Here is a 22,731-nt window from a genome sequence, read left to right as displayed (position 1 = left end):
CAAGCATTGAAAACACTGACGCCAGCATCCGTGGATGAAAAAGACTTTATTCACCTCTACCAAACATTTTCTTTAAGCATACCAATAACCTCTTTGCATAGTTATTCTATTCAACAATGGTCCTCAATACAAAAGGCAGATAGTGGTCAAAGAGTCATGACTTTTCAGGTACCACAACAAGATGAAGGGTGAAACACAACCCCAAATAAATAATGCCCACTTACCGCCACAATGTTTTTTCATTAAATAGTACAAAACGGTTGAAATAAAAGGCAATTCCCATGAAAATTCATTTAGTACAGCTGGCTGCACACTCTAATTTACTGGCTTTAGATAGCACAAAGCTAGATTTATAGTTAACTGAACTATTATACTGATGAGGAACATTAGTGAAGAAGACTAAACTATCTACATCATTAACTGGATTTATATTTCACTTGGTGTCCACACATCTGTACAAGACACAACTGGAAATTTGGACGCCACAGAAGAGTGACCTAAACCTACTGCTATATTTAACCAAATACTGAGGAACATTCAAAGGTCAGAGGTTAGGCACTGGTTTAGTGGCTTGGCCGAGGGAACATGTGTGATGCCACTCCAGCTTAGCAGCCAGTAATGGTGCGTGAGCGATTGTCAGAGCATCTCAGGCTTGTCATGAAATTCAGACAGAAGTTTCCGGTGGAAGGCACAGGCAATGGAATAACTGTCAGTAGGTTTGCACACATTTGTAGATGAGAGGCTGTCTGCAGTGGGATTTCTGGTCTTCAGTGTCGGACTTTTAGTGGTTTCCTGTTTTCAAGTTTAAGGCTTGATTTTCCACAGCTGCAAATTAAAGAAAAGAGTGAAAACTTACATTAGAGAGAGATGATTACTGTCACTTCATCTTCCAGAACAGCACAAACATATATTGAGGCATCAGAATACAGTATTACCTACAGCGGTGCATCCCTGGCTAAAGGAACACTTCAACAATTTGGGAAATATACAAAATATGCTTATTCACTTTCTTGCAACGAGTTCCGAACTACACCATCTGTGTAATAAGTATGGACCCAGACCAAAGAGATCTTAGCTTAGCATAAAAGCTCTTCAAAGTTCATAAAAATATGTGCAGCTCTAAGGGCTGGATTACACTAGGATAGGAATGGTTCGAATGACATGCTGTCCAACCACATCAGAAACAAAAACTGGTTATACCCGATCTGCACGGCCACATTGGAAGAAGAAAAGCCATAATAGAAGGATGGGTCTGATATCATTTAAATATCAGACAATAACAATGCATTTTCAGAGAGTCTCACCTGGAAGAAATTCATAATGCTGAACTTGGTTATTTGCACGAAAAGTGACAGAAACAGTTGTGTCAAGAATGAAAAAAGAGAGCTAGAGAGAGAAGTTCAAACCCAGTGTACTTTCTCACCCCTGCACAGCTGGCCAATCACAGGTTGAAGTGGGTGTGAAGTTCTGATGGAGCATAACGGGGCCATTTGCACAAAACACCTTAAGTTTCTACTTGAGTAAGATGCTTAAGGTTTCTCTTAAAAAGGTTCATTAGTTAAGGGGAAATATTAAGTGATTTACTACAGTAATAGAGATTTGACTGTGGTAAAATTTTACTGTTTCCAGGGAGACTGTTTGTTTGCTTCCATTAGCATGTGATTCCTGTTATCACTTTTGGGAAGCCGTCAACATTAAAGGAGTGCGCTGCTATCTCATCCTCCTGTTGTTCTGACAGGAATGTCAGGGTGTTCAGCAGACAGGCAGAGCGACCTGGGACGCCGCTGATCTGCGGACATGAAATACCTCAACTATATCTGACCAGAAAGATCTGTAACATGAAACCATAGAGCAAGCATTAAGCTGCAGAAGTAGAGTGATCCAACTCTAGATGGTCAGAAAAATCATAAACTGACTGCCGGTCCTGGTCACAGAACACTCTTCTTGGGGTGCATTCATTTTCCCAATTATTCATCATAATCTCAGCCATGTTGCAGTTAAGATGTAGTCAGAGTACCTTTAGTTTCTTTCCTTAGTTTGTTCGCCAAGGTCTCTTGTGCAATGGTTTAACTGACTTTAAGTGATTCCTTAAGTTGAGAGACTAAGATAAGGAGAAAAACTTAAATACTTCAGTGAACATTTTAAGGAAGAAGACGTAGGGGTGTCTTCTGTAATTGGTTTTATTTTAAGGAAAGCTTAACATATACTTTAAGGAAAATCTTAAGGTGTTTTATGCAACCAGCCCCTGGCCCTTAAAGATCACTGATTAACATCATGCATCTCAAATAGAAATGTAAAAATTGCAAGTTAGAGTTAATTAGTGAGCTTCAGAGGTGCTGGAGGGCATTTGTGAAAACTTTGTGAGGGTCAGGCTAGCTATTTCCCCTGCTTCCAGTCTTTATGCTAAGCTAAAGTAATTGCCTCCTGGCCCCATCTAGATACTCATCACACAGGCATGAGAGTGATATCTTCTAATCTTTTAATCCAACTCTCTGCAGGAAAGTGCATAAACACATTTCTTAAAAATGATGAACAATTCCTCTCAGTCAATCCTGCCTTCACTGAACGCTTGTCAGTGTACACTACTTGTAATTTAAGGCTCACCAGTAGAAGGCACTTTTGAGTTTGTCTGCTCTCACCACTCATCTCACAGAGAGATTAAAAAAGCCAAGATGTCATGAGTGTGGTCTCCAGTCAAGCACCAAAATCACTGAATCCAACATTTTCCACGTTGCAACATGTTGTTCGACCCTCTGACAGGTGAACACTCATGTTTGTAGTGTCCAAGCTCCAGCTGTAATAACCCTTTTTGTCACAGGCTGAATAGTGCTCTATGTGAGGAGTGACCTGAGCTCGATGTGCAAAATTGGTGGAGTGCAGCTTTCATCTCTTTTGTTCTGTCTTCTTGCACCATTGTCACAGAAACCCGGGAGCTGTAATTTTAACATTTAGCTGAAAGACTCCACTCACTCTGATGTTGAAGCCGAGCAGGTCGCTGACTACGGCAGACACAGCAGACAGGATGACCACTCTGGTGATGTTATAGATCAGAGGGTTCACTGTCAGACCCAGCAGTCTGAATGGAGTATCCAGCTCCTGTTGGGGTTAAGTGGAAATACAATGTTTTTGTTTTTTTTAAGATTTACAACATGGGCACTCATACCTTGATGCAAAGAAATGGTTAAAGCAAGAATTGATTGTGAATTTAAGGCCACAATAAAAAAAATTCTATTGGACATTCATTAGAAATATTAAAATTGCATTTTACAATACAATCAAATTCATTTTATACCTTTCAGTAAAAAGTTATTAGGGATGTTTAATGAGGCAAACTGAAGTCACGTATAGAAGGTGATTGGATTGTTGAACAAAGATAACAGGAACGTCTAAACCCCTTTAGACATGGCAACGTTTAATTTAGTCTAATTCAGTGTAACCAGCTATTTTCTTTCTAGCCAACAGGATGACACATCACTTTTAATTGTAATCCAAATGCTATTCTATGTTCTTACTTTTTTGGGCAGTGTTTAATTTTTCTAAAAGCTACATCATATATTTGTTTTACTTTCTTACAAATAAATGAAAAACATTAAAGGAAAGCTATGATTCAGACTGTTTTGTTCTTTGTGGAAAACTAATCAGTTGTCAAGTGATCTTAACAAAGTTGGGGCAGTTTTGTTAATTTTAATGTGCTTGTTGTGTACAAAGTATTATTATTTTTGACTTGACTTAATATCAAGGCAAAACACTTGATTGAAAATATGTATGTGATCATATTTTAACTGAATAAAAATAACTGAAAACAATAAGGAGAGAGAAGTACTGGCTCAGCTGGGGGGCAAACTCCAAAGTAAAACAACAGCAATAACAACACAACTGAATGATCAAATACACTGAGACAGTTTCATATTCAACTGGAAATGCAGGCTTCAAAACAAAACAGCCAAACTCAATCTTACCTTCATCAATTTTGTAGCCAATTTTAAAACATTGTTCACTATACTGAGCTCTTCTTTCTTATTGGGCTTTTTCTCCATCTTGAGATACAGATTGATCTGAAACAACAAAGTTTTATATATAGTGAACTGTACAATAAAGACATAAACTTACAATGGATGAGCTTTTGATACTAACTGTGAATCAGCTGACACTATAACATTAAAATGTCATTCATAGTGCTGAGTACACTGAGAAGTAACCTGCAACGCCATGTGTTTTGCAGCCATGGGTACTTACCTGCTCAGTCAGCAGCACTGAGGAGTTGCTGTATTTGCAGTTGGTCTCTGAGCCCAGCGTGGCCAGCCGTAACAGAAAGAGGACTAGGGAGGAGGCCCACACCATCAGCTCCCAGTTTGTCAGAGACTGTAGGAATGTCTTGTGGCAGTGCAGAAGCTGGGGTAGAGAAAAAGCAGCAGTGTTTATGTCGCCAGCACTTTGTTGTATAGTACACTCAAAGTATAATACACTTTGAGTATATAAAATGTACTGTATATGAACTTTATGGCATATCTTCATTCAGGTAATATGATTATATGGTTGGATGTTTTATGGCTGTTTGCTTGTTATTTCATCTCTATGTAAGATTCACACTATTTGTGTAACAATATTAAATGTAAACAGATCAGATCTGTTCCAGCAGATATGACTGACCTGAGCGCAAATGATGAATGAAATGGAAAGCGCTAAAAGGAAGATAGTAGAGACGATGACATCAACGGAGCGCTGCGGTCCTCGTCTCTACAATAAACAAGCAAGTCAGTGATGCACCATTACAAAGGCAAGTCTATGATACTATACAGTAATAAAAGATTAGGGGCATGTTATAACAGGAGAATACAAACCCTGAGAAAAGAGCGTAGTGACAACCACATCTTTATGTTCTGGACTTTCTTCAGCCTGAAATGAGGGATCTCAGATTTCTTGGCCTTGCGAGCTGAAGTGAGGTGGCTGAAGTACTTAGCAAATAAAAGTCTCTGTAGGGGAAATGTGGAAATACACTGTAAAAACACAAAACACTTAACAGAATTTAGCAGCCCTGCAAAGAAGCAAGTGGTTCTATTGTCTGTAGACACTAGCTGCTACCTGCCACTAGGGGGACGGCCAGATGGCACAAGTCAATAAAAAGATGGATCAGAGTAGATAAGCTGGGTACAATCTTGATTCATTTAAGTACAGTGCTTCTGTATATAATATAATAATGATAATGATCATTTATCAACCCTTAGAACTTTTTTACCCAGTTGGCACTCCCTGTATTTACAGAATCACTAAATGTCTAACCAGGTCTGGCACAAGCTATTATTTTTAGAATAAACAGTTCAAGTTTTTCTTGTGTTTCAACACAGGGCAAATATCTGTGTATGAATGGGCAGAGGATAGCATCATGTTAATGGGATATTATATATTGGCCTTAGTAATGTCAAAAATACATATAACGTTATTATAATGTTAATAGATTTTGTGACTCTTTTTTCTTACTTCTATATTGGATAATAATGTTTTGCAGTTCCCATAATGTGTTGGGAGATGCAACTAGGAAGTATAATATTACCATGGAGTTAGTGAGTCAGCTGTAGGCTACACCTTGAGCTCAGTTTTTCCATCTGTATTTCTTCATATTTTGTAAGTTTGTGCTGTTTGTGCTAAGGGATGACTTTTGATACTACAGCAAAAGATGATAAGCACAAGGGGCTGAGCAAGTCAACCTGAATCTAACAGTTATGTATCACATCTGTGTGTTTAGAATTGAGATTTGAGATTTGAGATTCGAGTTCTGACTCTGAGGTAAAGAGGTACGATTCTTAACACAAATCGCATCAGTCATGCTCAGTGGGTTTGAATTGAAGGTGTTTAAATGTACAATGTAAAACAGTGTAAACAGTGTGGTGACAAGAAGGTAAAAACTCTGATTATTGTTATAACTACTTCTCTACCGAGGCACAGAGGAAAGACATAGTTACCACTCACCTGTTTGTACGTTCTCTCGGCCACACACATCATGAAGAAGAACAGTCCAGTGAGGCAGACTCTTTGCACCATTGTGATGAAGAAAAAGGCATAGGCCTGGGCATCAGGCGGCCCCACCGCCATTTCTACCAGCTCTGTCGGGGTCACAGAACCGAGGCTAGACATGTCCAGGAGGTGAGCCAAGCGGAAGGCAAACGGAAGCAGTGCCAGGGTGACGGTCATGAGCCCACCAAGGACGAGGTATCCCATACCCTGCTCAACAAGCTTCACCTGTTAACAGGAGACATCCTGTTATGCTGCAACATTTTTTCTGCTGATAAATCTACAGCAACTATTTTCTTCCTGGCAGTTAGACAGACAACAATAACTGAACATACTGTGTATGATTTTGCTAATATCTACAAGTAGTTATGTGTGTCTGATTCCTTTTTTAGTATCTTTGCTGTCATTTCTAATGTCATGTTTACTTTATCACTAATGGTGATGCTACTTATAATCATAATATTTCCTGCAACATTAAAAAATGGCAATGCAGTGCTGCAGATATAATTCTGTTGAAGACGAACCAAAATTGTAGAAGACAGTTATTGTGTTAATACAGGATTTTCAGGCTTGAGACACTTTCATTTTGTTGCAAAAACTGTTCGGGGTTTATATCTCCAGACAGCCATTACCCAGAGACAACAAAAAGAGTAGAATGTACCCGTGTGAGGATGATCCCACTGATCTCCAACACGGACATGTCTGCTTTCTTACACTCGCCCTGCTCCCATATTATGGCACTGACCCGGTCCTTGGATGGGTGACACGCTTGCAGCCAAGAGAGCTGGCTCTAAAATGAAAATACAACAGATAAAATCCTGTCAACCAATGGTTTCTAATGTGTAGTAAAAATGTAGTGAGTAATTCTGCAATGGGCCCAGGCTAAATGGAGCTGCTATTTCTGGTTGATTAGTAGCCAAAAAAATAGTTTTGGATTTTGGTCTGTTGGTCAGGCAAAACTAGTACTTGATTAATCATGAAAATAATCATCAGATTAAGGGATAATGAAAAAGACTGTTAAAGCACTAAAGCCAAATTCAGATTACAGAGGATGGTTATGGACAGAACACAGTCTACATGAAGTTTGCCATGTCTTACCTGGGACTACTAATGATTTTGCACATTACATATGAGAGATTATTTCTATAAATGCCCAGTGGTATCTGTCAAGTAGTGAGTTTTGAGTGCTTGATGCCATTGATTAAACATTTACCAACATGTTGAATCTGTAATTCCCTTTTGTAAAACCACAGATAAAACTAGTATTAAAGATTTATGGTGATCTTACTCCAGTGATTCCCTGCTGTAGGCTCTCATCCTCACTGCTGAGAGTGGTGGTTTGAGGGAGTGCCGCGCCGGCGTTGTACCTCCCGTTCCCCTCACTGTCACTGCTGCCCGTGCTGGCAGAGTCGGGCCCTTGGAGAAGCTCCTCCCACATTGTGTCATCAGTGTCAGAGGCAGGACGAGAGCCGACACTCGGCCTGAGACGCTCAACCTCTCGAGGCTTCACCTTGATGGAAACTCCACCCCCTTCCTGTTCTCAAATCAACAATATATAAAGAGCTTTTATTTGTATAATAAACTGACCTGAAACATAAAACGTGCACCTGTATCTACAGTAAAATAATAAGTTTACCTGAGGTCTTAGTGTAGGTTTGGGGTTAGACTTCAGGTTTCTCTTTCTAACAGAAGACACAAGTGCAGGGTGTCTCTCTTGATGAACTGGTGGGCGAATCTTTTCCACTGCTTGTAACCCCTCCTCCTCTTCCTCACTGGAGAGCTCGTCTGATGCCCCAAATCCTGACTTTCTTTTGTTCTGTGAAAGAAAATCAAGACATAAATACGGTAGCTAACAAATGTTTTTCACAACATGCGTGTGAATTCGACAAAAGAAAATAAATAAATAAATAAATAATAATAATTTCAAACAATATTTTCAAATGCCATTTATATTTTAGTCTTCTCATTTCTGATACAGTTTGCTAATTACTCATAACTTTCTAACAAAGGTTTTGTTCAAATAAATTAGGCATCGTAATTAAAAAATATTTTCCCCCAAATCATATTTTATATATTTTTTTTTTTCATTCCATAATCCTACACATTACAAACTAGTTTAACAGAGGTACACTTAGTTACATTTGAATGCATGAGTAAATCTGTTTTTATCTTTAAACCCTGTAGTTAGTGGACCTTAAAGTTAGAGTCACTCTGAATTCCATTCTGTAGTGCATGAGATTAACAAAATAACAAGCCATATAACAATCCAATTAAATCCACAATACCCCTAGAGTAAATACTATATTAATGAAGGTTCTAAGATTTATTATAAGCTCTAGTCATGTTCGAAAAAGGACATTGATCACATTGAAGATACAGGTTTTTTTTTTAGGTTATTAATCTGCCAACGTTCAGACAAATTCAGGTCAGAAGAAACCTGCCTTCCTACAAAAAATACTTTAGAGGAAATTAAAGATCAATTCATCATTTACCATTCAGCAAATGGCAGTTGCCAAATGCTACTTAAATTCTGACTGTGACTACTTTTCCAATACAGCCACCAAGTGGGTATTGACTTGCTCTTTTTAATTCTGAAAATTCTTGTCCTGCTGAGAATGAGAATCCTTGATCCACCACAGGTCACTGACCCAAGTTTGTTTACTGAAGATTGACAAGAGAGATAAGTGACTGTACCCTCCTTTCTTCGTTTCTGTATAATCGCTGACTTTCTTCAGACTGCCAGGGCCCCTGCTGTTCTGTGTCCCTGCTGTCACTCTTTTCTTCAGATTTTTTCAGCCCTCTGCTCTTCCTTGGCCTGAAGGAGACAGAATAAAAATAAGAGATGGTAGGTAGAGCAGGCATTCTCTGAAACCACAGGGGTTTTCTGATTGGCTCCACTGCATGCCACAGGTATGGTCTTTTGGGTCTATCTGTGTGCAGATGAGTTTATGCATGTGCCAAGAGGTGAGAGTGTATTAGTGAAAACAAATGAATTTGCAGTGCCTAACAATGAGAAAACCACCTCCTTCTGCGCGCAGGGCTGGTGGTGCTGCTGGCAGCTGGACTGCCCGAGGGCCACCGGCTGGACTCAGTCGACACAATCTGGCAGTGCACGGTGCCCAGCAGCAGCATCAGACACATGGGTCCAAACACCTCGCTGGCAGACGCCCCAGGGACCTCCAAGTACAGCACCACGGCTGCCACTGAGGGGAGCAAAACATTTGGCAACAGCAAACAAAACGGTCTCTTAGGGGATTCATTATGACAGAATTCATGCTTACTAATGAGGTTTTTCTGTTGCCCAGGTGTAGCTGGTTATAAACTGTGTTGAATGAGACACTGAACTTAAGTCATAGGAATGGATTTAAATGTAAGTCAAATTGCAAAAAGTCATAGTGAATTTAAAGAGTTTCCATTGACCATATTAAGAACCGTGTATCATACTTATTTCCTACAATGACAGGAAGTGTCATGTGGTTCCAATGGCTCAGCAAAGTCAAACGAGAATATCAAAAAACCCTTTAGCACCTGCATGAAGAATTTTTACTGGTGCTGCAGTAATGTTTTCATTCAAGAACACACACCTATAAAAAATGTCAGTGTTGCAATAAAAGACTTTTAAAAAGGTGAAATAATGTATAACTGTCACTGGATGTGCATGTAATCTCTGTTCATTTCTCATCGCTTGGCTCCATATGTTCTCATTCTCTATCTTACAGCACATGAATGACTGTATTAAAGACAAGGCTCATAAAGGCATTTCTATTCTTCAAAGCCTCTTTTCCGAGTGATGATTTAATTTATAATTTTTAGGTAAGAGACAAAAGTAAGTAGAGCTGAAATAATTTATGAAAAAGAACAATGTCAAAACATAGTCCGTTACTTGGTTCATGTTAGATTTTAAATAACATTCAAATTTAGGGCCATTTTATAAGAAATTCACAGCCCTAAAATGAGTATGACTTTATGAGGATGTGATGCTCACCTTGCATTAGGTAGAGCACAAGGATACATGAGGAGATGGACTTGGAGGTCACCTGGATCCACCACTGGAAGAAGAACGGGAACAGCAGCACTCTGACCAGACCCTTTCGAGTCAGAGCTGTCCAGGGACTCTCTGGTTTGGCTTTGCTGAATGTGGATCCTGGGTGTAAAAATGATTCCACCTCAGCTTTATTTGAAACTATTACAAAACAAAACTGCTATTCTTATTACACACACTCGACTAACTACAGTTTTTTTCTAGTATATTCTCTGAAGTTGGTGAAGCAAGACAAAACCCAAGAGGTAAACACAAAAGAAAATACAACTACAGAGATAAGCAGAGCATTGCAGATTATACTGTTTATTTAATGTGCGAGTTAAGCAAACACGTATATGTTTATTGCTGAATTTGTATATGTTTATAATTGTAAATGTGTCTGTAAATAACAAACTAAAACCAAAAATAGGTGGATAACTACTCTTCATCCTTACCTCTTACTAAGTCAACATCAATGAGGTCTGGCTTTATGTAACATGTCTTCTTTGGTTTGCTATCCAAACCCTAGAGTAAAGGCACGGGTTACTTCAATTTAGTGGTGATTCACAATATAAATTCACACATTTATTCATTTATTTTACAGAGATTTGTAGGTGTCTTACATTTAGATCCGCTTTCTCCAGAGATTTCTCCCAGACTTGTTGATCGTAGGCCCCGATCTGTAACAACAACATAACTTTTTTATAAACCTTTATCTTCACTATGGGGAACATTTACTAAGGATATACAGCCCTTTTCTAGGTATGAACAGTCAAACTGAGTTATTCCATATTTATTAAAGGACCACACCAAGTTAAAATGCAAGTTGAGTTTGTTGCAAGCATGTTCGGGCTTATTCTCATGGTAAATTATTCTAACCACAAGGAGCCTTTAAACAAATAGCTTTTTTATTGTTTTTTTTTAACCTGTTTCTGAAGAGATTATATAGAATACCTTATTATGCACCTGTGACTGCCTCATTATTCATGCATGGTATTACCTTCTCTTGATACCAGGCTATTCTGGCCATTGTCATCTGCTGCTGGAGCCAGTGAACTCGGGGTCAGGTCATTTCACACAGAGCGCAGGGGAGAGGGAGGAGGACTGGGCATCAATCCAGAATTGTTCATAAAACAAAAAAACAGGCACGGCCACACTGAACCTGTCATAACAGCAGAAAACAATAAAGAACAACGGACAAGAAAGCGATCAAAACATAAAGTAGACATTGGTTTTTAACCCGCTGTTAACGTTTGAATCGGTTACGTTTTGAAGCATCTCTAGGCAACGTTCAACCGTATAGCTAAGTAAACGTTAGCTAACAGTAGCCGCCCGTTAGCAAGCAGCCGTTGACAACTTACCTGAAATAAAACGACACAAGTCGATGTAGCACAAACTGGAAGCGACCTTTTTAGTGTCATCACAACCTGGTCTCGAAATACTTTGTTGTCATCAGTTTCAGGGGCGTTGCAGCGTCTTGTTGTGAAATCGAGCTAACTACTAGCTGCACACACTGTGAGCTTCACCTTAACGGCTACGTTTCCACACGAACAGTGACTTGTAAGTGCTGCATTTATCAGTCATTCCCTTCCTGCACAAATAAATCTTCAGATACGTTTTTTTTTTTTTCTCCAGGTATTCCGTTCTTGTCTAACTTCACTTTTGTGTCAACATTTGCCTGATTTTCCGCTTCCCCTTTTCCGGGGTTTGTTGTGTTTACATGTGAATCTTTCCTCCCTGAGTAATGTCTGTCAGGCTGAATCCTCTCGTTTAGGGTAAAATTGACAGACAGTAAATAGCGACTTTTCCCTGAAACCTTGGATGAACAATTTATGATTTACATTTTCACATAAACATTTGGTCGATAGCGCTTTCTGACAGAGTTTTAGCAGATGGAAGGCGCTGCCTGAGAGGTCAATCTGAGGACAAAGAATACCCTCGTTTTGTGTTTTGTTTTTTTTAAATGTCTGACATTTCAACCAATTAGAGCGCAGCAAGAGACTAGGCCTATAGGTGAGACATAACAATATTAGAATTGAATGCAACTAACCATTATTTTCATTATTGATTATCTGCTGATAATCGTTTGATGGATTTAAAAATTGCCTCTTACAACTTTAACTTACAACAGATTTGTAGAAATACTGAAGCCAAAAACCACCCGAAACCACCCGAATTTTTCAATTCCTAGTCACCAAGTCTTCTTCCTCACATTTTCAATGTTAATTTAACTTACTCTGGTCTATTTTAGCCCCCTACTCAACCGCCTAATGCTGTCTAAAATCTTTTATACTATGCCAGGAGGCTATTCTGGAGGATAAATCCCAAATGCCACTATTTTAATGTGCGTTTCTGACCTTAAACAGTCCAATTTAAGGATTTTGACTCTAAAAAATATCTGAACTAGGCTTTAAAACATACCACATGAAATTTGTGTGAAATTATACAATATAAAAACTCCTGTGAATGTTTAAACCATAAAATTCCCTGCAACAATATCAAGCATCAAATTGCATTCATATGACCAACAGTCCCAAACTTAAAAGACAATACGTTTACTAGGCCTGTTACAAACAGAGACACAGAAAAGCAGCAAATCCTCACAACTAAGAGGCTGGGTCTAGCAGATGGTTGTCATACTTGCTTAAACAACTTAAACAATTAATGAATTTTCTGAAGTTTGTGATTGACATATTGACCGATCAGTTCAGCTCCAGTGATGATGATGAAAAGGCTGGCATACAAATTGACCATAAACTATATTGCAGGTACAGACACCTGTATATTCATGATTCTAATGAAAATGTAAGTGAACCTATGAGGAAAAAAACAAAACAAAAAAACAAAACAAAACAGCACTACTGCAGACACTTCTCTCTAGGACCACTTTCTAAAGGGTCCATTGCTCGGCTAAATGACAGTCATCTGTGCACAAATGCTCAAAATGATAAGGTCTGGCAACTCTGCTGTCTTGCAGGTGAGTCAACAGCCTGTCAAGATAGAGAGGGAGTCATTTGTCATTCGACTCCTGAGTGTCCGCTGTCGGTTGGTCCTGCTCGGATGCACACACGATCTTTGCCTTGACCTTCTTGTTGGAAGAAATGATGAAGTAGGGGCTGAGAGAGGCATAGCAGGAGGAGAAGAACACTCTCATATCAGCCACCACCGGTGACACCTTAGCTACTGTCAGCATGTAAATCCAGATGACATTATCAATCCCAAAGAAGACCACATATAGAACCACCAAGGTCACCACTGTTTTTGCAGCCCTGGTCTCTGCTCCACCACCCTGAGAGCGACGGATCCCTCTCACCTGGCGGCTGTGGCGGTGGAGAAGCAGCAGGATGTAACCGCTGGAGCCCACCATCAGAGCGACAAAGGCAAAATCCCTCCCAGAGACAGCCACCCCATTGATCACATAGGACAGGTTGTCTCTGAAGTCCACATGACAGAAGCCCAGGTTGAGGGTGAAGGCAGGAACGGTGCCATTACGTGGAGCCATAGAGAAGAAAGGGGCTGCGATGCATATGGCCATATTGAGGAGCCACAGCCCTGCAAAGGTGGGGAGGACCAGGGAGGGAAGTGCAGGCTTCAGCCTCGACAAACGGGGTCCAGCGGGGGCGATGGTCACTGCCTGAAACACGCTGAGCATGCAGGTGATGCAGACTGACAGGGCCCGGCCGATGCGGTAGGCGTAGATCACCACCTTACAGCCAGGGTCGTTCAGCAGTTCTCTCAGCCCAAACACGGTCATGGTCTGAGGGACGCAGCGGGTCAGTAGCAGCATTAGGTTGGCAAAGGCCAGGTGGCACAGAATCATGTCCACAGGAAGGAGCTTGGGTTCGGTGCAAATGATGTGGCTGTATGCCAGCAGCACCACAGTGTTCCCCAAGATGCCCATACCTGTTTGCAAGAGGAAGGAGACCCCTTTGATGGTCACACACAGATCCATGACACCAAGCCCTGCACCGGTCAAAATTTACAAAGCAGACAGAGAATCAAATCTGTTATAAATACACTGCATATAACAAATATCCACCAAGTTAGTAATAATAATAATAATAATAATAATAATAATAATAATAATAATAATAATAATAATAATAATAACAATAATAATGATCTCTAGGTTTTCTATCAGTGTTCAAAATGATGCTCACCTGAAGAAAATGAAAATAAAGCCTGTTGTGCTTTAACTGTTTAATAGCCCATGTAATCTCAATTTATAGTCTTCCACGCCCCCTGAGATTGTTGCCCAACAGTGTTCAGCCCAGTTTGGCAAATTACAGTAACACACTAAATCTGAGATGGTCTCAGAAGGCAAGCACTGCAAGGGTATACAGTAGCACTGAGGGATACACACAGTCTTTCAAATCTGTCTCAAAACAATAGTCAGGTACATGTATGTACAGTAAAATCTCTTTTGCTTACTGTAATCATTCTCCCTCCGATTAATAGATCTCTTCATAAGACGTTTCCAGTGCAGGTGATGAGGGTCCCCGGTCCCCCATCACAGTCCACAGTCCTTGTTCTGTACAAAAATATATTTTCAAGATTATTTGAAACTAATATGAGGCTTCAGCCATCTTGTATAGATAGATAAAGCCAGAAACTTCCAAAGTTACAATATGTTAAAGTATGGAATTCACTCTTTGTGTTTCTGTGCTGATCTGCAGCAGACGGTTAGTAACACAGAGATTTGGGAAGATGCAGACTGGAGAAGCTTCAGATAAACTGACTGTGGACTTTGTCCCACACATAGACTGTATCACCTACACTGAAAACATGTTGTGAAGTTATATTTCAATGACTAGTAGCAACAGGAGACCTAACCTTTAAATTTTGAAGTGACATCCTAATCACCTTCAAAATATTCACTTTTGTAGTGCCCCACTGGTGACATAATCAGTAGATCTGGCTGGAAACCAGAGTACATTTTCTGTAATAGAAACAGATACTATAGCACAAATGTGATGTCAAATTTCAAACAAATGTGTCAGGAGCCTGCAAATCACCCTCTTTTTTTTTAATATGAATGAAGATGCTCCAGGCTGTACATCAACACAGCATTCCAAATTAGATTTAGCCTTTAATGTTAGGAAATTGTTTATTGTCATAAAAAGATATTGAGCTGCCTTAGGTCATATTAATAACATCCGTGAATCATTCTGCGGTTTCTAAACTCAAATGATGTTTCACTGTTGGTAAATTCCACATCAGTTTCCAGTTTCTTTGGACAGAGGGGCTGTACGTCAATCTTCTGAAATATTTGAATGCTATTGCCCCGTGGAGTTAAAAAAAAAAAAAAAAACAGAGTTAAATAACCCCTGCAGAGACAACTGTGTGTGGTTATTGTTGAAGCTAAAGCAGCCTGATGATGCCTTGAATGAGCCATCAAGAGGCTTTTACATGCACAGCTGGTGTGTGCAGTGTGCACTTCTTTCCTCCTTCATGTCCTGGGAGCATGTTAAAAGACACAGAGGAGCAAGACAATTAGCCATACAACAATGCATGTCGTTACTAATTGGGGGCATAGGGAAAACCAGCCATTATTCATTTATGTTCTTCACTCTCAGTGCTGACATATGCCTTGAACAGAAGTTTGTAATATGTACACCTGTTTTCCAGCAGGATCTCCTCTAAATACAGTGTCAATGGCAAATGTGTCTTACAATATTTTCAATACAATGCATCAATATAATAATTTTCTCGATGTAAAATCTGCATGGTGTGCTGAAATAGTGTTGTTTGAGAAGCTTGATTTCTCCTGAGAGTAAGACTTGGAATAAAGCATCATAAGATTTGTTATTTCCCTGTGTGTTTTTAACATGTTTACATGTTCAGAGAGCTAATTAAAATGGCAGGTTCAAGCATGTCCTGCTCAGGGGACTTCATCATGCGCAGCATTCTGCATGGCAAGTTTTAAAAAGCAGGCTTTTTCCCCCCTGACAAGAGTTTTTATTTATTTATTTATTTAGTTTATGGCTGATGTAAATTGTTTTCTTCCCATTACGCTAATTTAATTTTACAATAACTGTTTCCATTATAATAATACCCTTATAGTTGATGTTAACACTACAGGTCATGTCAGGAACTACCATGTCTAACTATGTCCTAAATACACTTAGTGGCCATTTCTTTAAGAAAACCTTTACAGTCTAATCCAGTCTCAAACATGTTCTGCCATCATCTCTACTTTAATGATGCCTATAATGTGCAGTTTTTCTTACACTGTCATAGAGGTGTAAATTAATCTGGCTGAACTGCATTATATTCACAGGTGTTTCTAATATACTGCCTCCCTCATGTGTGTAAATGGTAAGGACAACAACACCTTTAACTGATAGACATGTGTTTAAATATACACATTATACACAAAAAACATACACAAAAACTGAACATAGAAAATGTAGAATTTATGGCAGAGCTGTTGTATTGGACCAGATTTCACAAGTGTGTATGAGACATTTGAAAACAGTGTCAGTTACTGATTTTACGTGTATAAAAAAAAGACTGGAACATTTTCATTCTCTTGATGGTTGCCTCCGAGACTAGTTTTTAATTAAAACGGTTTCATAAATCTTTTACTTGCACCCTCCTGGATTACTGTTCAGACAGGGAGATGCAATAATAGACAAACTAAACTCTCACATTATTACTTCATTATCTTAAATCAGGACACGAAAACTCAGCTATTCTATTAAGTTAGGTGTTTACATACAACTTCAATTAGTTCAGCGATATATCACTTTTTAACCTTTTGCATCTGTAAGTATGCTGAGGAGAGCAACATCTTTGGCTGGTGATGATGGAATATTCAGTGCATTTCTCACTGTGCCAGTTAATCCGTCCCACAGCAAAAATGTGGTTTAAGAAGCTTTTGGCTTAGCAGCCTCTCACTCTGTTATTGATGGGCCTCAGACTCTTGATTTGCATTTCAGGGGAGGGGGAGGGCAAAAGTGAGCTCCCCTGACTTTAGATTTTATTTGTCTTTATATCTACAATATGTTCACCTTAAGATCTGGGACATCTTGCGTTTTCTGATACTGTTCAAGTTCAAAAATAATTGATTCATGCATAATCAACAGTGGAAAAAGGAGCCAAAAATGTATTTTCATTTCTTTGCATATAACAAGTCTACAGAGACTAATTTATCAATTGAAGCACCTGTCTGCAGCACCTGTTTTCTCTGTTCTTTAAAAAAAAAAAAAAAAAGAAACCCTCAAGCAGAGCAGCGGAGAGATCTCTCTTCTGCACTAAATGTAATATATGCAGGCACAAATTAAATGTGTGCGTTTTTATTTATTTTAATGTATCTTATTCACCTTCAAGTCTGTCCTGAGTGCATTCAGTGTTCACCTGGCTCTCAAAGAAATTCCTCATTAGGGACAGCAAGTAGTTAAATTGAACTTACAACTTGAACATGCAAAATAAGTGGTTAGTAAACCAACACAGTACCCGCGTACTGCTTGTGCAGAGCTCAAAGTATGAGCTTGATGACGATATTGTACATGTAACTAATTTCATTATGGTCATATTATAGTATTTTAAAATCAGTCTCTTAATTTTAGTGGAGAACACATCTCAATATTCATTAATATGTTTCTGCTGTGGGACATGTAGCAGTTAAATCACGGAGCCCACCCACACTTATTCGTCCTTACAACATCAGCATGGTTTAGTTTTAATTCCATTTTTAGAACTTTTATTGCTCTGGATGAATTACACAATCATAAATTAGATGCTATGACGTGCTCTACAAATGAAACTGGAGGTGATCGATCATTCAGGCTGAGTGGAACGTCCTCTGGCTTTCACTTTGTTTCAGCTTTCTCCACTGGAGGACACTGTGGTGTTGGTAACTGACTAACCAACACAAGCACAGTCCCTTTAATAGGTAGAGGCTTTTAAAATTGATTGCAGAAATAAAAAATACAGTGGCGGGTCTAATAAGGAAATCTAACTATAGTACCAGTAATTAGAAAAAGCAGTGAAACAGTGACACTGAGAAATGGTTTTAATCTTTTTTTGAGTATAAGCATGAAGCTAATGGATATCATTCTTTCATTAACACAGTTTTCTCTGTCCACTGGTTAGATCTATGAACCCTGTAAGTAAATCCAAACACCCAGCTTTCTCTGTGTTATCTTGTCTGTCTGAAGCCCAGTGAGGGGACAGAAGCAGTCATCTGAATTGATCCCAAGTAATTGGAGTCTGAGGGAAGAGAAGTCAATGGACCATGAAAAACAGATCTAACAACCATTACCTGTTTGCAAGTATAAGAACAAAAACAACTTGACTACTTCAGGAGAGAGGGATCAGAGACAGGGTCCACTCCGGCTGTGACTGTTATCAGGTAAGAGTGTAACCTTGTACACTTATTTTTCTGATATTACTTTGACTTGTAGGTATTACTTAACACTCAAATAGCCATCATAAATGATATCATGATAATCTAGGTGATTTTACTGATTTGATTATACTTTTTTCTATTCATGCAGGAATGTCATCTGAACAGTTTGTTCGTGGGATGCTCTATCTGTCCCTCACTGTTGTTGGAGTCCCAGGTAACACTGCTGTCATCCTGGCATTCCTCCTATTGCTTCACCGGGAGAACCGCCTCCTCCCAGCGGATGCTATCATCTTGCATCTGGCCTGCGCAAACCTGCTGGTGGTGGGTGTTCGCTGTCTGCTGGAGACCCTGGCCTCCTTCCGCCTGGCCAACATCTTTGGCGATACAGGCTGTAAAGCTGTGATTTTTGTCTACAGGACCTCCCGCTCCCTCTCCATCTGGCTCACCTTTGTTCTGAGTGCTTACCAGTGCCTGAGCATTGCCCCTCCCGGATCACGCTGGGCCTCCGCCCGCGCCTTTGTAGCCCGCTATTTGGGCTTTGTGTTCCTCTTCCTCTGGCTCCTTAACACCTGCATGAGCTCGGCAGCCATACTCTTCTCCTTTGGCAGACCGAATAACTCTACTATGATAAGCCATGGCATTAATGTAGAATTCTGCTATGTCCACTTCCCCTCGAAGCTGTCCAAACAAGCAAATGGGGCAGCACAGGTGGGCAGAGACGTGGTTCCCATGGCCCTCATGACCCTAGCCAGTCTGATCATCCTGATCTTCCTTTATAAGCACAGCCAGCAGGTGAAGGGACTCCGCAGCAGCGGTGGTGGTGGAGGAAGTGGTGGGGCCGAGCAACGGGCTGCCAAAGCCGTGGTAACGCTTGTGACCTTGTATGTGGTCCTCTACGGGGTGGATAATGGACTTTGGGTGTACACTCTCACTGTGAGGAAGACCATGAGTTCCTCACTAATCTCTGACCTGCGTATATTCTTCTCCTCGCTCTATGCAGCACTAAGCCCTGTGGTCATCATTGCGTCCAACAGGAAGGTGAATGGCAGGCTGAGGTGTGTGGCGCAGGAGAAGCCTGTCCAGGAAAAAGCCACAAGTCTTTCTACTATGTGAGGCCTGCTGGGACAGCTGATAACTCACAGAGCTGTGGGGGAAGCCGAGACGATAAGGACTGGATTTTACTAAAGTCTGAGTTGTGCATTGGCCGTTCTGTCTTTGTAATACACTGGGTACATTAAGGTTTGTGATACAAGTTGCATTTAATCTTTCATCTGTAGTGTAGCTCATAATAATGATGCCTTTTTTCTTATTTTCATTTATGAAACTTTTCAGACATATTGTAAAATTACTGACGGGAGTTCAGCATCTGCAACTTTGGTTGAGAGGATGTACCTGTGAGCGGGGGGGGGGGGGGGGGGGGCTATTGTCTCACTGACGAGAATTAAGAAGAAAAACTTAACAACCCTGTTACCAGTCTGTATGAATCTTTGCTTATCCGGCACTATCTTGCTTTGTTTGTTTATTTTTAAGGTTCTCACCATCTTAATTAGGTAGAAGAAATATAGCTGGGTGACTCAGGGCTCAATGTAGCTGTCAAGTGACTTCCAACTGCCCATTTAGCTTTAATTAAGGCTTTAAATAGAATCTTGGAAATGTCCCGTACTAATGAGGCAGGTTAATTGTCCCAGAGAGAATTGGTTAAAAACCTGATGGGAAAACTGTATTCTTTAGAGAGAAAAGATGTAAAAGATGTTCATTACTCAGTACTTAATTACTCATTACTATGATGACAATGTATGTCTGAGTTCTTTGAGTGCAGTTATAAGATGAGGAGACTTTAGGGACACAAAGCTACATCATGGCACAAGCCCTGAGGAGTTTGCTGTGGAGGTTAAAACGTGGGGACTTAGGAGTCATTATGTAATTGCCATGTCTTGCAGAAGTAAGGGCAGAGAGACAGTGTGAGGACATAACAACCTCTGTGAGTGACAGACTAAAAGACAAAAAGTGGGGCTGCCAGCACTCTGTGATCCTGCAGTAACTCTAAAGTGCAATCAGCGCAGCGATATTCAACTGCTGTCGCAATGCAGGTAAGAAGGAGGAGGAGAAGTCCTCTTTCTGTGCTTGTGTAAAACTGATGCACTCAACAGCAGGTTAGCATCAAAGAACATTAAAGGCCATAGCTTTCAGTCACAGAGCCACAATCGCCTTTATTTTAAAAAGCTGCAACCATTACAACCCATGGTAAGGTGACTACATTTTTGCAAAGCTCTCTCCAGATGACAAATTCCATGTGTCTTACTCTTCAAACCACTGAAATCTGATTGGCACTTTACACAGACTCCGGTGGAATGAAGGATAGAATACATGGATGGTTTCATTAGAGCAGCGAGCATGCTGGTGCCTCCGGTGAGAAATCACTGAAATGATTCTCTTCAGTGCTTTCAGTGATGTCACTCTTTCTGTTGAAAGACATGGAAGATTAGTGCAAAGAAACAAATACTTGGAAAAACTAGTTCCATTGGTGTTTATGCTCATGTCCCTTTCTTTATTTCTATGCGTGCATGTGTGTGCATGTGTGTGTGTGTGTGCGTGCGCGTGAAGGGTGTGCCAGGCAGGCCTCTCCCTGCACAAGACAGGACCTGTTTTCAATGTTTTTCATCCTTCTGGAGTCTTATGAGCCCACTGAATGCAGGGTGCTGTTGAACATGTAGAGACCAAACCCACAAAAATACAACTCTCCATCACTGCCTCACTCTCAAATCACCACCAGCCTTCAGCGCACACATTTCTCCTGTCTATAAAACACAACTTGCAATCGCTAATAAATGTGCATTTTGTCATCTGTTCAACCTCAACCAACCTGCTTGACAAGACAAGATATGTGAAATGCACAAGCTACCTGGAAAAATAACTCAACTGTTGCACCAGCAACTGACATTTACCAAAGAAATAAACCTACAAATTCTAACTGTTCTGTTTCTTCGTCTGTCGTTGGACAAGTACAAAACACAAACCTGTAGAAAAGACACACACACACACACAAAAAGGTGACAAGTTGTCCAGACTGGTCGGTTAAAAGAAGTTAAAGGGTTGCAGTAAATCCTGCCAGGTGATCCATCCCTGCTGTGCCTGCTGTCAGTCTGTTTACCTGCAGCAGGTACAGGTATTTTTGTCCCCCTGGTCCACCAATCACGAAGCAGCAGCAAGGTTAAACCTCGCCCCTCTTCTGTCCTGAAGCCAGTCCACACCCTAATATAGTCTTTTTTCACTCAGGAAATAAATGTTAAACTAAAAACTTCTCCTCCCCCATGGAAAACTGTTTGAATTACAGCAATTACCGTGTGCAACATGTTCTGTTTTTACCGATCCAGGGACAAATTAACGACTAATATGGTAATACAAGGGAACAGTGATAACAAGCATGATTCAGCAACACATTCACCTTTAAAAAACAAGTTTAAATTATTTGACACATGAAACCATTTTGAAAGCTTCATCATTCTGTTTACTTCTAAATGATCAATTAATTCAGTCACCTTGACTGTAATTCTTATGGACAAAACTATAACATAGTTATTAATCCCATCAAAATCTTCTCTCTGATGTTTTTCCAGTTAAGAAGAGCTCTGAATGACTATGGCAACTGGAAACTTGGGGGTTTATTACTGTGGTGAAAATGTATCAGTAATAAACACATCCTGCGGTATTTTCAAACCCCAAATTTTATGGAAATGACAGACATAATAAGCCCTTTTCAAGTTTGCTGATACCGTCTTTGCCTTTCCTTCAAAGGGCTGTTTCTTTAGGCGTGTTGTTTAGAGGATTTATTCCCTGTTTGAGTGAAACCACTGATGGGGACTGCCATAGAAAAACCAAACTTTTATGTAAATCAACTCATTTAGTATTTTTTAAAGTGCAGGACAGAAAAAAATGTCCATCTAAGAAGCAGTTTTAATGCAGTGCAGTGCCCATTTTGTGTTCCTCGGAGCACAAATAAAGAAAGTATTCAATTTATGTGAAAGTCATGTGCTCTAAACTCTACCTGCCAGGAGGTGACCTGAGTTAAACATGATTTTTATTTAGTTTTTTGTGCTCTAAAGTTACCGAGTAGTATTTGTGTCACCTTGCATCCACCCAGTTGAACTGATTGCCTCAGACAGGGAACACACGGTCGAGTTTCAACTTGCCTGGAATGCTGCACTGCATGAAAGCAAGGATCAGTATGGTGGGAAGAAAATTTACACAGTTGAGACAAAAGTTAGACCTGTTCTGTCTCGACAAACACGGCAATACTTCTTCATTTATGCTGATTATCAGCCATTTTATAGACGAGGCTTAGATGCTG

The 22,731-nt window shown here is 40.0% G+C and overlaps 3 protein-coding genes across 5 annotated transcripts; 1 reads left to right on the top strand and 2 right to left on the bottom strand.

Moving 5' to 3' along the window:
* Positions 1–27: 27 nt before the first annotated feature.
* phtf1 (putative homeodomain transcription factor 1) lies at positions 28–11,719 on the bottom strand. 2 transcript variants are annotated; one of them, XM_071494044.1, is made up of 17 exons: positions 11,392–11,719; positions 11,031–11,192; positions 10,654–10,710; positions 10,486–10,555; positions 9,995–10,153; positions 9,032–9,212; positions 8,704–8,824; positions 7,646–7,825; positions 7,298–7,543; positions 6,671–6,799; positions 5,968–6,237; positions 4,842–4,973; positions 4,651–4,737; positions 4,237–4,392; positions 3,960–4,055; positions 2,971–3,096; positions 28–825 (listed from the first exon to the last, which is right to left on the bottom strand). In XM_071494044.1, the coding sequence occupies exons 2-17, from the start codon at positions 11,064–11,066 to the stop codon at positions 805–807; spliced, it is 2,067 nt and encodes a 688-aa protein (XP_071350145.1). In that variant the 5' UTR covers positions 11,067–11,192; positions 11,392–11,719; the 3' UTR covers positions 28–804. The 2 variants fall into 2 exon arrangements, with proteins under 2 accessions (XP_071350145.1, XP_071350144.1); XM_071494043.1 differs by having other exon boundaries at positions 11,031–11,186; positions 11,385–11,718.
* LOC139630517 (olfactory receptor class A-like protein 1) lies at positions 11,599–17,504 on the bottom strand. Of its 2 annotated transcripts, XM_071494061.1 has the most exons (2): positions 14,462–17,504; positions 11,599–13,933 (listed from the first exon to the last, which is right to left on the bottom strand). In XM_071494061.1, the coding sequence occupies exons 1-2, from the start codon at positions 14,496–14,498 to the stop codon at positions 13,041–13,043; spliced, it is 930 nt and encodes a 309-aa protein (XP_071350162.1). In that variant the 5' UTR covers positions 14,499–17,504; the 3' UTR covers positions 11,599–13,040. The 2 variants fall into 2 exon arrangements, with proteins under 2 accessions (XP_071350162.1, XP_071350161.1); XM_071494060.1 differs by lacking the exon at positions 14,462–17,504 and having other exon boundaries at positions 11,599–14,111.
* Positions 17,505–17,515: 11 nt separating this feature from the next.
* On the top strand, positions 17,516–21,508 carry ora2 (olfactory receptor class A related 2). Its single transcript, XM_071494059.1, has 2 exons — positions 17,516–18,386; positions 18,532–21,508. The coding sequence occupies exon 2, from the start codon at positions 18,534–18,536 to the stop codon at positions 19,494–19,496; it is 963 nt and encodes a 320-aa protein (XP_071350160.1). The 5' UTR covers positions 17,516–18,386; positions 18,532–18,533; the 3' UTR covers positions 19,497–21,508.
* Positions 21,509–22,731: the final 1,223 nt, after the last annotated feature.

Source organism: Trachinotus anak, unplaced genomic scaffold (genome assembly GCF_046630095.1).
Source record: "Trachinotus anak isolate AG129_WGS33_773 ecotype Australia unplaced genomic scaffold, CSIRO_AGI_Tana_v1 ptg000013l, whole genome shotgun sequence".
Classification (NCBI taxonomy): Eukaryota; Metazoa; Chordata; class Actinopteri; order Carangiformes; family Carangidae; genus Trachinotus; species Trachinotus anak.
The sequence above is the reverse complement of the archived record's forward strand: the minus strand, read 5'-3'. Positions and strand labels throughout refer to the sequence as shown.

Excerpts from the sequence above, each read along its gene's own strand:
- LOC139630517 (XM_071494060.1), bottom strand. The coding sequence starts at position 13,982 with ATGGATCTGTGTGTGACCATCAAAGGGGTCTCCTTCCTCTTGCAAACA.
- ora2 (XM_071494059.1), top strand. The coding sequence starts at position 18,534 with ATGTCATCTGAACAGTTTGTTCGTGGGATGCTCTATCTGTCCCTCACT.
- phtf1 (XM_071494044.1), bottom strand. The coding sequence starts at position 11,066 with ATGACAATGGCCAGAATAGCCTGGTATCAAGAGAAG. Across the intron at positions 10,556-10,653 it reads TGGAGAAAGCGGATCTAAAT|GGTTTGGATAGCAAACCAAA; the intron begins GTAAGACACCTA and ends CCTTTACTCTAG. Across the intron at positions 4,738-4,841 it reads CACTACGCTCTTTTCTCAGG|AGACGAGGACCGCAGCGCTC; the intron begins GTTTGTATTCTC and ends TGTTTATTGTAG.